This window comes from Erpetoichthys calabaricus, chromosome 1 (assembly GCF_900747795.2).
Source record: "Erpetoichthys calabaricus chromosome 1, fErpCal1.3, whole genome shotgun sequence".
In the NCBI taxonomy this organism is placed as follows: domain Eukaryota; kingdom Metazoa; phylum Chordata; class Cladistia; order Polypteriformes; family Polypteridae; genus Erpetoichthys; species Erpetoichthys calabaricus.
This window is the reverse complement of record NC_041394.2, coordinates 189227799-189246801: the sequence shown is the minus strand read 5'-3', so window position 1 is coordinate 189246801 and position 19003 is coordinate 189227799. Positions and strand designations below refer to the sequence as shown.

The 19003-nt window shown below is 37.2% G+C and overlaps 1 protein-coding gene across 2 annotated transcripts in view; it reads left to right on the top strand.

Moving 5' to 3' along the window:
- Nucleotides 1–19003, top strand: part of LOC114658262 (UPF0606 protein KIAA1549-like) — a 244856-nt gene that overhangs the window by 200127 nt on the left and 25726 nt on the right. Inside the window, exons 11-14 of one of the 2 annotated variants that reach the window (XM_051935299.1) lie at nt 2075–2277; nt 7184–7311; nt 10063–10148; nt 15979–16202. In XM_051935299.1, coding sequence (XP_051791259.1) covers nt 2075–2277; nt 7184–7311; nt 10063–10148; nt 15979–16202 — 641 coding nt within the window. Of the gene's footprint in view, nt 1–2074; nt 2278–7183; nt 7312–10062; nt 10269–15978; nt 16203–19003 lie in introns of both variants that reach the window. The other variant, XM_028810434.2, reaches the window with a different exon arrangement.

Genomic DNA, 19003 nt, shown 5'->3' with positions numbered 1-19003 from the left:
TGTTTCTTCAATGGTTGTACTGCTCCATGGCTTGTAACAAATGATGCTTTGCACAATAGTGTGCTGAGTATCTGATATAGTGACATATCTGTCAGTATGCCCTGAAATCATCTGATTTGAGATTATGCATACACAGATCATATTATTTTTTATGCCATGTCATATATTTTTTTAAATATGCAATTTTTTTTTAAATATAAACATTGGCACACATAGTGAATCACATACAGACACAATGGTTTACTAACAGAAGTACACTCAAATCATATGATTTTTTTTCCGAAACCAAGCCTACTTTTCATCTATTACATTCTTGTTTGTTATTTTACATAGCCTAGTGAATGAGACTCACCCCAAGTGAACAGTGCAGTGGGTGTTGATGAAACATGCACATGAGAATTTCCTTGCACTTTGTACACATAACAATACAAAACTGATTATATTACATTGCTTTTTTTATAAAAGCCTTACAGTGGAAGGCAATTAAAGCCAATGTTAAATATAGATGTAACAAAAGACTAAATAATGTAAGATTCCTGTCATCATACAAAATGAACCTGTTGCCCTAATGAATTGTTTCCTTTGCGTGCCTTTTTACTTGTGATGGCCTTCTCCAGATCTTTCAGTGACTTAATATACAGTTCCTTGTAAAAGAAGTGGAACATATCAGTCAGTTATGTATATTTTTGGCCAATGTCTTTGTTTCTTGATATGTATGTATCTGTATTTTTCTGACATAACACTCACATAACAATAGTACTGATCATGGGGGTTCACCATCTCTGTATACAAGTTAGTAGAAACAGGAGAGTCATTGAATAAATATACACAACCAGGTGTGTCCAAACTGGAGGAATGTTGTTAGCCACTAACATTTCCTCAGCATTGCCTATGCTTTGCTATATAGGCGATACATACTAGCTTTTGTTTTTAAACAAATCACTGAAGTGTGAAAATCTGAGCAGAAAGAAAGATAGAACAAAAGAAATTTGACAACTGAGGCACCATTTAGTTCATCAGGTTTGTTTGTTTAGCTAATAGCTAAGCTATACCAATATCTCATGCAGATACTTCTCAAAGGTTGTTAAGGTTTCTGATTTAACTGCATGGCTTGGTAGTTTTTTTCAGATTCCCTCAACTCTTCAAGTAAAAAAATGCTTCCTGGCTTCAGTTCTAAATGCACTTCCCCTTAGTTTGAACCAGTAATACAGTACTTCAATTCTGCTGAAAGCACCCTGCTGGATCTACTTTATCAATGAATGTATCAGTGGCAGATAGATAGGAATGAGAGAGTAGATATAAAATATGCCGATAGATAGATAGATAGATAGATAGATAGATAGATAGATAGATAGATAGATAGATAGATAGATAGATAGATAGATAGATAGATAGATAGATAGATAGATAGATAGATAGATAGATAGATAGATAGATAGATAGATAGATATGGATTATCTGTCCCCAGGGGGAATTTTGACCTTTTGCAGAAGCTCAATAAATAAATGCACTGATCAGCCACAGTATTAAAATCCTTAACAGGTGAAGTGAATGAGGTCGATTAACTTGCTACAATAGTACCTGATAGATAGAATTTTGTTTTTAGTGATAGAATTTTTGTGTGATCTAATTTTTATTACATTTCAATAAATAGAAACACTGTTGAGTACAAAGGAAAACTACAGCAATCGTACAACACACACACAAAAAAGAATCAGTGAAAAGGTTGAATATCACTTCTCCAGTATGATTTTCTCAGTAAGAAACTGAATGCTCTGAAATTACTTTACAAATCTTTTATTTGACATTATTTTTCATGGCTGAGATCTTCCAGGAAGATAATTGTGTGAACCGACAAGTATCTGTGAAATTGTCTTTCTTTATCGTTACCTTGGCATTATTTTTACTCATCTCACATTTTGTGTAAATTTAAGAATGCAAACATAAACCTATTCTAGCAAGGTTATGTTTATAAATATGCTGGTTTATTCACATTTTGCATAAGAAGTGCACCGTTAACCCATTCACAATGCTTCTTCTTCTTCTTCTTTGTCTTCTTCTTCCTTGTTTAAAGCTGCAGGCTCCAAGTGTGAAAGGATTTGACTTTGCTAAGCTCCACCTTGGACAGCACAATAAAGATGACATTCTGGTTATTCAAGAGCCTGCTCCACTTCCATTACCAGTAAAGGAAATGACTCCTTCTGAAAATGGTGATGTTCCCACACCCAAGTCTAAGACTTCTTCTAAACCTTCTCGGGGTGGTCGGAGAAGAGGCAGGTTAGTAGGATGACAGGACAAAAAATGTACAATATCTGAAATTTTGTTATCCTATTTTACATCTACACTGTATGTCTGAAGCAATGTTCCTTAACTTCTATGTGTGGAAACCACTTGTATCACATGTGAAATGTAGGATCCTAACAGAATTTTACTGTGTAGATCAGTTTCTACTAGATTAACCAGCCGTAACGCTTCTTATTTTTCAACTCTTGAAATGCGCTATTGTGAATTCAAGTTACGTTCAACTATAACTCAGTGCCCCATATGTCCTGGTTATGTAGGGTGCAATTTAGCCATCCAAGTCCACTGTGGTGAGGTGTACATTCACCAGTTGAAAGGTTTTTAACGTTACATTCAGGCATTCAGTGCATCAGTTATTACTAAGCATTGTACCAGAGAATTTGCAGGAAATTCAGGATTGCAACAGGAGAAAGACAATTACAAATGAAGTTATCTGCCTCGTAGATTGAGCTGGTTTATTTAAAACTATTTACAATTTATATAAGCCTCTCCAGTTGTTATGCTCTGACACCAGCCATCATGTGTCTATTGTTGACCACCCCGGCTGTGTCTTTTGCGTCTGAAGTGATTCATAGGTGATGTTTATGTTTTTATGTTCATGCTTGTAGCTTGAGTATTTTTTTTTTTGGAAGAAAGCTTTTTGAGATTACAATTGAGGAATTGTAGATATAGTGTTTTCTTCATTAGTTCCATATTATAATAAAGTGTAGATTTTTACACAGTGCTGGTTTGTATATTATTTTCTTGAAGCTTGTTTAACTTTATTAGTTTTTAATTTCACATCCCAGACATTCAAGATGTCTTCAATGGAGAGTGAAAAAAAACTCATTTTGCAGCCCACCATCATTTCTGAAAAGATACTTTTAGAACCTTTCTTTAGGGAAGCATGTGTTTCTGTGGTATATACATAGTCACTAAGCCCAGCCATTCAAACCCCATAACAAATGGAGGTTCTTAGCTAATGAAATATTGGTGCACAGTGACACAGGACCTAGCATCAGACTGTCACAGCCAAGCTGAAATCATGTCCTGAACACCACAGCCCAAGAAATGTATCTATTTTGCACATAGATGTTATAGCATAAATAAATATATTTGAAGTGTAAGCTAAGAAAGTAAAGGAGAAAGTGAAATGATGTGCTGCAAACCTTGATAATGCCAGTAAATCTCCAAATGGTCTGTTCCTTGAAGCATTCTTCTCTGGCCAGACGTCCTTAGTGCTTAATTATTTTATATTTTATTTAGCTGTTTACCAACAAGAAAGTACAACTTTTGTAAAACTTAATATTATTGCAAATTTAATGTCCGCCACACTGCTTAATCAAACACATGGTTGTGGGGGCCCAGAGCCTATTCAGGCAGCACTGGCTGCAAGCCAGGAAGGTGGAAACTGCCAATTTCATGATGATGATGGTGATACCCATCACCTATTTAATGGCCATTTTCTGGGTATACCCAAGTAGGTCGGTTGCCCCCAAATATTTTTTCTCAACACTCTATGTTTCTGGGCATCTTCTGAGGTGAGATCCATTCTTTTCATGTCATCTGACACTACCTCCAACCACATTTTCTTTGGCCTTCCTTCAGGCTTCATCCCCTCCACCTCCATTTTGGTGCATTTCTTCACCGAGTCATTCCCTACTTGTTGCTCCACATGGCTAGGCTACTTTAGCCTGTTTCTCCTCGATGCAACACCTATCACTTCCACATAAATAGTTTTTTTTCAACTTGCCATTTGTCTTCCCATCATTCTATGACATTCCATATTGCCATCTGGCCATTAACATCATTTGCCCTCCTAGCATTTCTTCAGGTTTCACCTTCACCAACCGAATATCACACCCATAGAGCATACTCCTCATCCTCATAAAGCTTTCATAAACGATCTCCTTGATGCCAGAAAGTCTCTTTCAAAAGTCAGAATGGGGTACAAATCTCTGAACTTGTTCCACACACCTCTCAGTTTTGCTAACACTGCTGTGCCTGTACCTCTGTCTGCACTCATCATGTCACCTAAGTGGTAGAACCTCCCTACTTTCTCCAAATCAAGTCCATTGCTGACATCTAAATCTGCACACACTGCATTCTGCACCCTGTCACACACTTTCTGCAAGCAAAGATCACACTCATTGCTTGTAGACAATCCTTCACATCACTGTATCTTTGGCGCATCCACTTCTGACAACTCATGTGGTAGAGTGAGTGTCGCTCAGAGCTTCCATCTGCATTTTTTCCCTGACAATTACGACTGCATGCATCGTATCCTTCCCAGGCATGAAACCAAACTGCATTTTGCTAACTTTCACCCAATCCCTGATTGTTTTCTCTAGAGCTTTCTCAGCCATCTGCCTTACTTGTTCCATAAGCTTGATCGCTCAGTATGATCCACACTCCAATGTGACTTGAAGCTGGAATAAGGCTATACCTCTTGGGTGTTGTAAAAAGGCAAATAAAGAAGGCTGGTTTCATGAGGGGAATTCCTGCGTCCATTGCTCCCTTGATGATAAGAGACACAGGCCCAATTTGGCATTGCCGGTTAACGTTATGATTTTGAAGAATACTAGGGGGCTTTGCCCCCTGCTCACTTCGCTCGCTTGGTTTTCTGGATACACACTTTTTAAGATTTTTTTTTCTTTAAATTGTTGCTATTTCATTAGTTTCACTTTTATTTCAGAACTTCTGTAAAAACAATATTTGTAATCCTGCGAGTCCCAATATGCTGAATCTTTTTAATGAGGTCAGGACAGGTTTCTCTGTTTGGAATTTCAGCACAGACAAAACAATCTACATCATCAGCAGTTAATAATTTTTTTTACAAAGTAAAAAAGTAAGTAGAGTTCTGCATTGGACTCCTGTCTGTAAAGTCGTGCTATTTTCCTCTCACAGTTCCAAAGGTACATGGGGTTACCAAAGTGATACCCCAGCTTTTGTCTAGGTTTTTGTACAAGGGCTAGACAGAACGTTTTTGACTCCTGGGGTAAATTTAGCTTTTTAAATAAGCAGACAGATAAATATATATACATTAACAAAGTAACTAATAAACGCATGTGCGGTAAACTCTGTTTTTGAAATTCTCAAGATTCTTTATTTGTCACATGCATAATTATACAGGGCAACACGCACTGATCCACTTATCAAAAACTGTGCAAAGTTAGAAGAATATCAGTTAGATTAACAAAAAGTCATAGATTGAAAGGTAACAGTATAGTAGAACATAATAAATAAGTAAAATTATGTGAATAAAGTAGAATTAAGTGTTAAGGTGCAATAGTGTAGTAATTATTGTGCAAAACCAAAGTTAAACTGGTGCGTAGTTAAATGAGGCAGTTTGTTTGTTTGCGCTACTGTGATCTTTACTTTCTTTTTTATATCTTCTAATTTTCCTACTTTCATATCCTTTAACTTTCTCCACATGTGTATAGTGTCATTTTTTTTTTTTTGGTTTTTTTTTTTAGCCTTTCTAATTTCACTTGTTTCATAGTCTCTAACCTGCCCTGCATGTGTTTAGCGTCAACGTTTGTAAACGTCTTTATGAAGTTCTACTTTCTTTTACTCATTGTCTTTTAATTCTGAGCTGGATTGGACGTGCTTTTTTTTCAATTCCACTTGTTCCGGGCTGATAATTACTTTCCTTATTTTCTGAATTTGCACCTCGATTATTCTTTTTTGCTCTTTTTTCTGTCCAACGCATTTGAGTCTCTTTTCTCCGTGCCCGATTGGACATGCTTTTTTTTCTGGGCTGATCATCACTTTCCTTATTTTCTAAATTTGCATCTAGATTATTGTTTTTCTTTTTAGCATTTCTCTCCATCACTTTTGGGTCTCTTTTCTCCGCCCTATTTCTTCTTCTTCGTTTAATCGTCAACGTTTCATTTCTACCCTATTCATTTCATTTCTACTCTATTCATTTCTACCTTATATTGACCTTATACACTTTATATGCACTGAGAGCCCTGGAGCTGTGTGTGCTGCATGACTGCCTTTACACTACTGATTTGTTTTTTTTTTTGATATTGCTTGTAAGTAGGGTGTGTCTTGCACGACTCTTGTTCTGTGTTCCCGTGAGACGCACTGTGGCAGGTCTCTTTCGTTTCGCGGGTCTTTAAATTATCTTCTGAGAAGATCACGTATCGTAGACTATCAGGACATGGGACAGGATTTCTTTTTATAATAGAGAGATAAGCAGCCAAAACGAGGCTTCATATTTCATAAGAAGAGTGAAATAGATGAGGATGAATTCACTTAGTGCTCACACGTTTGGTATTGCGAGAGGAAAACCCACACAGATAAGATACAAACTCCCCACAAACAATGGCCAGGTGAGGTATCGGAACCCAGAAAGCTAACTGCTGTCTCTAAATATATGTGTATCTTTACCAGATCTTTTATGTTTGTAACAGGACTTGACAGATTCACCCGATGTGTTTGGATTTTGTGGTATGCAAGCTTAAGGAACGCTGGCATACATTATGGCATGTTTTGTGGTTGCAATGAATACATACAGTCTGTGCTTTTGTATGTATAAAGGAAAACACTGTCTGTTTTAGATGTTTGTCTAGGTGGAGTAAATATGGAAAGGAAATCATTGGTAGTGTAGTTTCAGTACATCTCTTACTGCATGGTTTAAAGTTAAAATGTTTATTGCAAAATGGCATATTGTTAATTGAATAATTTTATTTAATTGAAATACTTTTTTGGTGTCAAGGAGCAGGATTTCCTATTCAGATGCCGAATCATCTGTAAATGGGCTTTTAATGTTATTTCCTTGAAGTTAAAATATATTTTGCAAGAATGTGTATCATTCTCTCACTTTTGATTCCACTTAGTTGTAATTAGTTAATTATAATACTTTTTTTTTTTTTTTTTTGGTGTTATGTATCAGAATTTCCCCATCAGATGCCGAATCAACTGTAAGTGAGCCTTCCAGTGGAAAGGAGTCTGCAGAAGAGACGATGAAGCCCACAGCCACTCTCTGTGAAGACAAAGAGCATCGAAAAGTAGCAAAAAATGGTAAGTGCTTCAAAGATTCATATTTCTGTAATGAAATTAAAATGCCTCTTCTCAGGTAAACTGCTTTAATATGAATATTAATTGTACACATTTTTACTAAACAATAAAGAGTATTCGTAGTTTGCCCAGATTTCAATACATAATTAATAATAATTCATTACATTTATATAGCGCTTTTCTCAGTACTCAAAGCGCTATCCACACAGGGAGGAACCAGGAAGCGAACCCACAATCTTCCACAGTCTCCTTACTGCAAAGCAGCAGCACTACCACTGCGCCACCTGTGAGGTGTCAGCCTCAATAGAAAAAGTCATTACTGCCATAGTTTGTGAATGGAATTGTGTGATGTTAACAACAAATGTGTTCCTTTAATAGCATTTATTATGGCAGATGTGTCTCGGAGAGTGTGACATTTTTGTAATCTCTGTAGATTCCCATTTCTTTCAGTTTATTTTAATAGGTAAACATTAATAATCAGAATGGGTCAGTGATGAAGGCAAAAGGCATTGCTTATACTGTATGTGTTTGCTTCTTATGCAGCTGTAGTGTTACTGCAAAACTCAGTGAAGTCAGTAGCAAGGTTCAGTCATGGGGTCCTTCTGCCTGCTACTCTACACTTTACCCTCACGATTTGTTTTATTGCCGTTGTTTAGTCTGCAGGCAGGAGATTTAGAAGAATTCAGAATTGACTTTAACAGTTAAAGTCTGAGCCATATCATTGATTTGCAAATAATAAATAGATCATTCATAGCTATTCACCATTTTTTATCTTAACTATCTATCTTCTCTTTTCCCTTTTGGCTGTCAGGAAAAAACAAAATTGGTAAGATGTTTTTTGTGCTACTAAACTCACTGCCATCTAAAACAGTAATTTCAGATGTATTTGATCAATTTCAGAGTGTAGAACATTTCAAAATGTATTGATGTCTGCACAAGAGACTACATTTATTCTTTTTTGTTTTCATTGTACTGTATGTTGTATTTGTGTTGCTTTTAAATGAATAAGTGAAAGGAATTTAAGCTATTATTGGCAAAATTATGCAAAATTAATTCCTTATTTTGTATAAGGATATTATAATCAAACATGTATATCAGTTTCATATGTTATGTACAGTATTAATTTACTTTGTAATGAAACAATACTCATTTAAATATACTGCACATACTATGTGCTGTATACAGTAGGGACTTCTTTTTTTTGTTGCAATTGTGTCCTCTAGTGGTAGTAAAATATATAAAATCATAGCACTTCAAAAAGATACAATGGTTATTATGCCCAATAGTGTAGAAGAGTGGTTCTCACTTCACTACTGGAAGGTCCCAGTATTTGTAGTTTTTGTGCTACAACCAGTGTTACAGTCAGGAGGTCATTTTATGTCTAACTGATCTCATTGTTTAATTAGCCAGTCTGTCTTTTCCTTACTTTCTTTTAGGGGAAGACACAACCATAGTTGTTCACATTAGTAAATAAATAGTTTAGATAGTGAGAGGACCTGAAAGAGCAGAATGAAAATCATGATGATAATGTCAAAGAACATCTTAAAAAACAATATGAAAATACTGACTTATACCATGTCATGTCATTTTCTAACCTGTTTAATCCAAACCAGGGTTGCAGGGGGTGCTGGAGCCTATCCCATCAAGCATGGGGGCGCAAGGCAGGAACAAACCATGGACAGGGCACCAGTCCATTGCAGGGCAACGACAAACATACACACACACACACACACACACGCATCACACATACACGCCATGCATACACTAGGGCTAATTTAGTGTCATCTGTTCTCTTAGCTTGCATGTCTTTGGACAGCAGGAATAAACCGGAGCACCCAGAGGAAACCCATGCAGACTCCATGCAGGGAGGACGCTGGCCACCATGCTACCACTGGGCCACTGTGCTGCCCCTCATACTCATGTGATATAACGTAAATCACTACATTTCCAGTGAAAATGTGCCAAACCTAGTTTTGCAATTTCTGGATCGACACCAACAAGTAGACATGGGGAAATAACAGCTTGCTCAGTTTAGGCAAAAATCCAGTTTAAAACTGAAAGATGTTGGTTGGGATGAAAACTAGCATCTACACTGGGCCTAAGGACTGAGAAAACCATGGCTGCAGGAAATTGTAGACTATTCCCCTTTCCATTATTCCTAAAAAATGTTTTAGTTTGATTTTAAACTGGTTTAAATACTGTCATAATACTATATTAAGGATATTCAAGGTAATAAAATATATATAGTAAACATTAAAATAATTACCTTAAGCAGAATCCAAAAGATTTCAAGTGATTTTAGTAGTTGTAAAGAAACCTGCATCCCTGAGCTCCGACCAATCTTTCTTTATTAGATTATCAAAGTATCTTATTCTGCCCATCAGTGTGGTTCCATCCTTCTCAGATAAGGAGCCTGTAAAAAACTGACCTTCTCTCAGGGTCTACACTCTCTGTTCTCTACAATTCCTAGCCTTGGCAGTGTGTAGACTCTTTACCATGGATGTAATGAGTAGGGGTATGTGTTTAAATCCAATTGCCATTTATAGTCCATATTTTAATTTGGTGGGTACCATCTTCATTCATGTTAAAATATAAAGAAAAGTAACATTTAATATAGCTTTGATGCATTTAAGACATGTACTGTATGTGTAATACTGATGACTTTTGTAAAATCCGCCTACAGTTTTATTTGAACATTTTGACTAAGTTGTGCGTAATGTTTTAAATGTCACCATTATATGTTTTTTTTTTCAGAACCACCCCAAAACAGTGGCACCGAAGAGCAGCTCTCCTCGGCTTCGATTTTTGAGCATGTGGACAGGATTTCCCGCTCCTCTGAGGCTAGTAGACGAATCCCAAATAAAATCCAGTTGATTGCCATGCAGCCAATGCCTGCTCCTCCATTACACAATCCAGTTGTAACAGAGCGAGTAGTAGAGACAATGAAAATCAACAAGGAGGTGAATGGGTTAATCATATTGCTTGAAAGAGATTAGGAGATTTTTTTATTGTTACATTCAAAAACCATACAATAACAAAGGATCCCGTCATCTTAGTAAGGAGAACAAAAGAGTGCTGCCTGCTTTATACTCTAGTTATTTAACACCAACTAGTCGCTGGTTAAATTCACTATGGGGCAAACAGCAGTAAACCAATAAACCAGGGAAATTCTCTTTTTCTGCAAAGTATCATTTATAACAGATGCCAATTTTTTGTTTGTTTTCCATACAATTTTTGAATTTACTATAGAACATAAATGAACTGCAGCACAATAATACAAACCTAAATGCACACATCAACTGACAGACGGTCTGGCATTTCATTCTTTGTTGATTTTTGCCTTGCACCACGTGCTGCTAGCATAGTTGTCAGCCATTCATGACTACTGTGTATTTGACCGAGCAGTTCAGCAAATGATTAATGAAAACATTGATCAGGTAATTGTCTCTGCATAATAATAATACAGCATGTTTGTATCAGCTTTACAATGAAAAATAGTTACAACAACAAGTTAGCCAAGGTGTTCACTTACAAGAACTAGAGAATAACACTGATTTGAAATTTTTTGGCTAAAAATAATTAGCCATTTTTTATAGCAAGCTCATCCAATTTTCATGTCCTTGCTCATATCAGGATGTAACCTCTCTAAAGATGTCACTTGGTCATTTTGAACTTAGTCTTTGAGTGTTTCAGGCACATTGCTGGACATTGATATTATTATTACTAACGTAAGAGATGACAAAGTGATCAAGATTTCAGGCAATGCATCTTTAATACTACGGATGAAGGCTGGTCCCTCAGTACAATCAATTACATTACAGTGAAAACCAGTTAACTTATCAAGAGTGGGGGCCAAAGGTCAGCAAACAAACATATAAACCAAACATGTAAGATGTTTCTTCTTTGGGAAACCACATATTTAAATTTTCTTCTATAGTAATGTGACAGGTGTCTGGTCACACTTACAGGTAATCTAACCTAGACACCATTAAAATATCCGACTATGCTACCCAGTTTTATTAAGAGACTGGAAACTCTTGAAATTTACAGAGAATAGCACACAGGTTTGTTTAAATTGAGCGGTGAGTAAACACACAATGAAAGACACAACAGTAATTTCAGGAAAAGCAACACAAACTTCTATTACACAAGACAATTAAAAAGTACATTAAAAAGATAAACGAACATAACAAAATCTAAAAATATCAGGAAACGAATTTCCTTTTTTGAAAGGAAAATACACAGTCCACACTCTACAAGTCCATTAAAAACAAGAATTGGAGGATACAACCTTTAGTGGTGCAGAGTCCAGTTTGCACACTGTGTTACCCCAATAATTCATCGTTCAACTGTCCACCGATGCAATCTGTTCACCGGACACTCGTTTCCCAACAGAAGTTTTGTCAAAGCTGTCAGTGTCTCCTCGTCGTTCTTTTTTCCCACTCTGGGCTCCTTGTTTTGCTGTGACCTAGGCACGCCTCACTTCTCGTCCACCAGCTTTGCTCGGTCCTTTCATGCAGCTATCCTCTCTCACTGGACCCACAACCGTCTTCTTGTGGAGCTGTCTTTTCCTCCCTCGGGGTAAGTGTTGCCGTCCGTGTGCCTCACGTCGCACCGGCCATGTACCCCAGTCTGCCAGAGAGCCCCTGTACTCTCTGCGAGTATCTTGGCAGCATTCTCAGTGGACCGTCCCTCTTGTGCCTTCTCCTGCCCAGAAGTTTAAATCTCCTTCAGTTCCTGCTGTTGTCAGTCCTGGACAATCGTTTTAAACAATGGCACATCTAAATTTCCTGGATTTAACAATTAATGAAAACACAAGTTAACAAAATGTATTCTTACCAACCATTAATGAGTACAGATATGCTGATTAGAAACCAGTATTGTCAGACATGTTAATTTCCAAGTCAGGTAAATACAAACATCCTCCAAGGAAGGAGCAGTTCTGTTATTACAACTTTGTATTGTTTTCTATACTCAACCAGGCAAAACTTCAAAGCGATGACTCCTTTGCAAGACAGCAAATACCTATATCCTGCAGACAGCCAACAATCAGTAATGGGATTACCCAGGAAATTTGCCTTCGAACTTCTCACCCCCAGTCCCAACAATGGGTGCCTATTGCCTCTTCATCGGCCGTGTTTTAAGTGTAATATTTACATGTTCCTTTGCCTAAGAGCAAAATGGAACCACCTAGTGTACAAAAAAATGTCCCCCTCTGACTAACATCAACAGTATACCTTCCATTAATGCTTGATGTACTGGATAATCAATAGGAGGAGCTCAGTGTACAATTCAGCTATTCTGGGACCACTCTGGCCCAGTTCTGAACACTAATTCTGATCCCAGTTAGATCTGGATTGCTGACTTCTTTATCCTTAATTGTTCTAACATGCTATACAGCATTCACCCTGGAGATATGCTACAGATGTGGATATAAACATCCTACAGATTCAAGCAGACACAAGAAGTTTCTTGAGATTTGCATCTTACATTTTACTTGCTGAACAAGTTAATCTATGGTATGACATGAGTCAATGGTCTTTTACAAAGTTCGTGCTTGATATTTAATTCCCTAATTAGATTCCTCCATACCATAATGCACGTCAATAGTCTCTTTCATACGAAGAATCTAGAAAATTCCCTAGTTAACATTCTGAGTAGTTTAGTGGAATTTACATGTTACTATATTTCAAAATGAACTTGTAACTTCCATGAAATGATGTTGCTCACACATGACGATCTTGGCTAAAGCTGCAGGAATCATGAAAGGTGAGAAAAGGTCCAAAACGGTGAACATCCCAAATGAATTGTTTTGGGAAAAAAACAAAAAAAACAAAATGGATTTATGGAGCCGCAGCAGGCAAGACGTATGTTTGTTTAATTTCTACCTGTTTTTGCCTAACATACATGATATCGTTGATGGAAATCCGAAATGTGTTTGAGCCAAACTCAAGGAGGAAACATAAGACTCATACAGCTGCTTCCATATACTAAAATGCTAAGAGGTGTCATTTCAACACTGAGTTTGCCTGATTACATTGACTTAGAGTTCAAGATAATCGTAATATTTGAAACCCTTATGGTGCAAAAAAATATCAGAGTTTGAACTGCATTAAGACATAATTGCCACTGTAAAAATATACAACAACATACTGCACAGGTAGGCAGGCAGGCAGTACTTTATTTGTACCAATGGAACATTTAGCTTTAAGGAAAGCTCAAGAAATATAGACATATTGTAATAAACAACAACCTCCCCTCACAAACTGTTTAAATAAATAAATAGATAAATAAATATGCACACACTCTATGGTCTGAACATACACTGGAATGACTGATAATTACAAAGAAAGAAAACTGCTGACTTGTCAGTCTCAGTCACGGTGAGGCATGATAATAATTATGAATAAATATAAAAATGGTAATACAATAATATAAACAGTAATAATATAGTAGAATAACCTAATAAATAATAGTAAAAATAGAATATTAATATAGTATACTAATATAGGAGCAGTGAGTAGAAGACAGTGGTTTACAGTATGCAGCCTCTTCAAGTGTATTCCACAGTCTACTAATTTTACTCCATCTACCTGTGGCTGTGAAAATTACAATGCATAAATAATCGTCCTATGGGAGGAAGGAATGGAGGCTGCCTATGAGAGAAAGAGGGAGAAGCATAAGGATTTAGCAGAGGTGTACATGGAAGCAGGGTGGGAGATAGCAGTCTAGCCTGTAGACGATTGATGCAGGGGTCTCCACCCAAAGATTTCTGAAGGCTGATTTTGCATCAGGCAAAAGAATGTGATGAAAGAACTGGCAGAGGAGACAGAGTAAGTCAGTTTATGGCTTTGGTTTAGAAGAAATGATGCAAAATGTAGAGAGCAAGGATCTTGGGGCTGGCTGTATAGAGTAGTAGGGATATGTCACTACTGTTGTCTCATCATCCTGAGATGTTCCACGAATAAAAGGATGAAACATCAGTTGCTCCCAGTCAATGACCCTGCTGCCGGCCTGCCAGCCAATGCGTCAGGCAGCAATATCTAACTGAAAATGAATACCAGTGGTTTAATCTGACTCCAAAGCAAGGTCGGCACAAGGACAAACTTAGCAGGGAGATGAATGATTTTCACACGGTGCTGGTGTGGGATTACAATATGGGTAAATCCAACATTATTTTTGATTTGTAATAAATATGCCTGAAAGTGAGTAAGCAGCAGACAGCAGCAATCAGAACTTCATGCTGCACAACGCAATGCTACAGGATCGCACTGTAACATGTCAGGGGCAGGTTGTATCGATCAGCACCTGTAAGGTGGCACCAGTGGGTTTTGTTATACTGAAAAGATTGTTGGAGTGGGAAGCTCTTGCTGGGTTCAGACTAGCTTTAACTGTTAATGAATGTTACACAAAGCTCAATGAAATGGCCAGTGCAGTTGTAAACAGACTTAACGGCTTCTACCTTTGCTTCAATGAGCAGTAGTTTCCTTATTAGTACAGACTATTAATTTTATAACTGGTTCAACATATAAACAAACTTGGTAAATTTTAAATATTCTGTTATACGTTGATATAAGACAAGTTAAATGTGTAAGGTAATCTTGTTCATATTGTACATGCTGGTATTTGCTGGTTGGCTCCCGGTATGACCTGATTATGTGAAATGATCTAAAGTGTAGCAGTGTACATCGTCAATAACAGAAGTTAAAAAATAAAGGAAGAACAAAAAACTAAGTCCAATAGACACGGGTAATGTCAAGCATCCACCCATGCAATTTTGAAATCTTGCGCAAAAAGCAAGAATACATTGGATGAGGGTGCCAGTCCTTCAGAGGGCATTTGCACAATTACTGTATGTGAGGTCAAGTTAGAGTGGCTGGTTAATATGCCATACATATCTAATGGTTTGCAGAAAGAAAACCTAAACAAGATTTAAAACAATGTACAACATTGACAGTGATCAGGGCGTATTCAGTTCCAATCTTTGGATTACCTCCTACTGCCCTTGCAGCACATAAACATTTTACAACAAAGTCAGGTAAATAATAGACCATGATAGAAGTCAGTTTTAAAGTATGGTAGAGATGAGTCATGTCATTAGCATGAATTTGAAAATATTGCATATTTGAGTAGAAAAAGCTTCATGGAAAAATAATACAATTGCTGAGAGTACAATGACTAAAAAGATCTTCTTCTTTCGGCTGCTCCCATTAGGGGTTGCCACAGCGGATCATCTTCTTCCATATCTTTCTGTCCTCTGCATCTTGCTCTGTTACACCCATCACCTGCATGTCCTCTCTCAGCACATCTATAAACCTTCTCTTAGGCCTTCCTCTTTTCCTGTTGCCTGGCAGATCCATTCTTAGTATCCTTTTCCCAATATGCTCAGCATCTCTCCTCTGCACTCCTCTCCTCTCCTCTGTCCAAACCAACGCAAGCTCGTCTCTTTGACTTTATAACTTGGAAAATAAATAATGACATTTCAAACGACCCCAGTTATCACTCTATACATGCCTGGTTATATCAAGGCAGCATTTCTGAAACCAGTTTATCTATACTCCTGGTTCTCTTAGGAAAACCGACAAGAAGTGAATGGGCTTGCCTCTTTTATTGTCTTGCGATAAACATGACCTGCTTTACAAACTGCACAATTTGTTCCGTTTCTTTAAGATCCAGACAGCACTGAGGCATAAATCAGAGATAGAACACCATCGCAATAAGATTCGCCTGAGAGCCAAGAGAAAAGGACACTATGAGTTTCCGATTATGGATGACATCGGGGTTACAGACTCTAAGGAACGTAAGCGGATCTACCAAAAAGCGCAGATGCAGATTGACAGAATTCTGGGTCCAGAATTAAATGCTTCACCCATGTTGATGGAATCCAGGAAAAGGTGAGTTAAGTAAATAAAAGATAATGAGAGCTTGCTTTTATTATTTTGGAATATCAAATGTGGTGCAAACTTTGGTGTATTTTGTAATGTATTTTATCATGGAGTTGAGGTGTCGTCAATAATAAAATATCTAGAGAAACTTCAGGATATTAAAGATTTGCTTTCACTGTGTGGCTTACTTAGGAAAATGGAACGTGGGACTAAAAATATTGTATCTCTTTCGTAAACCTTTATACATACACATTCAGTGCAATATATTTAATTTTTTTGTTTGTATTTGCTGCAAGATAATACATGGTTGACAAAGAAGAGTCTTGAGTCGTTGTTATAAATTGTTACATTTTTTGTAATGGCTGGCCAGTGGAGCCTTGCCATGTGAGTAGCAAGGCTGACTAAAAGTAACAGAGCAGTGTCTTAATAATAATAATTCATTACATTTATATAGCGCTTTTCTCAGTACTCAAAGCGCTATCCATACAGGGAGGAACCGGGAAGCGAACCCACAATCTTCCACAGTCTCCTTACTGCAAAGCAGCAGCACTACCACTGCGCCACCTGTGAGGACTTATCATTTAGGTTCATTTACATAACACATTTTCATGTACAGTGGAACCTTGGTTTGCGAGTAACTTGGTTTACGAGTGTTTTGCAAGACGAACTAAAATTTTTAATACATTTTGATTTGATAAACGAGTGAGGTCTTGCAATACGAGTAGTATGTATACACTTTGTCTGCTGAGCATCATGTGATCACAACTGAGTTGATGGTTTTTCTCTCTCTCTCTCGCTGTGGGATTGTGGGCAATCGTCTCCTATTCTCCGTCTGAGTCAGTGTGCCTCTCTCATATAGTCAACATTTGTATGAGTGTATACTGTTTACTACAGCATTGTGACTCTGTGTGTGTGTGTGTTTGTGTGCTGTGACTTGCGAGTCAGTACTTTAGCGACACCAGCTTTATTCAGCTTGAAACAGCAACAGCGTGGTTATTTATTGTTGCGGGATCTGCCACTCTCCTATACACAGACACAACAGTCAGGCAGGGTCGTGGCCAAGTAATACTGTGCCCTGCACATTTGTAATGTTCCTTGTTCCTTGTATCACCCATCGACAGCAGGCGCTTATAGCATATCCGCGATCTTTTCGGATTCGCTTTTACGGAGAACTGCTACAGCGCTGGGAGACTGTGATTGCTTTGGGATGCTCTTCTGCGTGTCGTCCTGTTGGGTGGAATCCCACAAGAGTTTAGAAACTCACTCACACCAGCCATGATTCTTTTAAAAGGTAAAGTGCAGGTTAACTTGTTTTATGTATTTTTACTTTATATTTTGTAATAATCATTTTTATATGAATAGTTTTGGGTTGTGGAAGAAATCATCTGAGTTTCCATTATTTCTTATGGGGAAATTCACTTCGATATACGAGTGCTTTGGACTGCGAGCACGTTTCCGGAACGAATTATCCTCGCAAACCGAGGTTCCACTGTATTTTAATTCACTCCAGTCAGCTCACAGATAAATGGTACATACCTCATGCTACCAAGTATTATGTAAAGTCCGAAATTAATTAAGCATATTAAAAGTCTTACGTAATTCCTTGATTCATAGAACTTAGAATTTTTAATATATAAACTATTATCAGAGATCAAAATGTAAAGCTACATGTTATAAGCCATCTTATTTTAAATGTGCTAGTACAACTTTCAGGATATCCTCGTTCAGCAGGCAGGCAGTTTCAAGTACAATTTCTGCTGCAGTACTTCATTTTAGATTTTCTTTAAGATGATTTCTTTTTTTGTTTTTTGTTTCTGGGCTTATAAGTGGCATTACACTTTATACAATTAAATTGAAATTAAATTTTGCATCATTTCAAGAATCCTCAAGTAGAGTTGATTGCCACATTTTAAAGAGAGTTGAACGTAAAGTTGATGTATAGGACAAAGTTAGTATGTGCTTTACATTTTCCGTCTTATTCTTGTTTAAGCATGAGATATCTGGGTTTATCTAGGTTTACTGGTGCCTCAAATTTTAACATATTGGTGCAAAGTGTTTAAGGCTGGATGACCTTCCTGTTGCCTTTGTTGTAGAGTCATTACATCCGACTAAACCTATGCTCCTGTGCTTTAAATAAAGTAAAACAAGTGGACATGCTGAGTTAAATTTATGATGTCTTTTTTGTACTCAGTAATTTCTGACAAAACAAATCAGCAATTTCATGTCTCAAGAAATTGTTCCAGATTTGTGGATTTTGTTAATAAAAGATTTGTTCACATAAAAAATATTGATGACAGTGTTTAGGACATTACATTTTAAGAATTTTTATTTTGTGCCATAAATGATAACATCATAAATACCTACTGTACCTAAGCATATTTATCGCAGCAAACGGACAGCACTTGATTGCCATCACCATCGATAACAATTGAAAATGACTGCCAAATGTCAGACTTCCCTTTACTGAGTTTTGTAGTCTTGTACTCTACTTTTTAATGTGCTTTCCACCACTGTGGATGTAACTGATACCCTGGCATGCAGATATCCATGCGTCCCAACTGATATATTGAATGAATGTACGTTCTGTTTTAAATTTAATTTCAGTTTCCCAGACTCCAGCTCCCCCCACACATGGATGTTGACCACCCGCAATATTTAAAATCAGTCCCGCAATTACATTGAGAAGTGCAGACCTCCAGATCACAGCATGTGGCCCTCTAGTGGCACCTGTGAGTGTTTTGGGCATACAAACCTAAACATTTGGATACTTGGCCATGATAAACTGTACTATTGCCTCAGAGGCATATTAA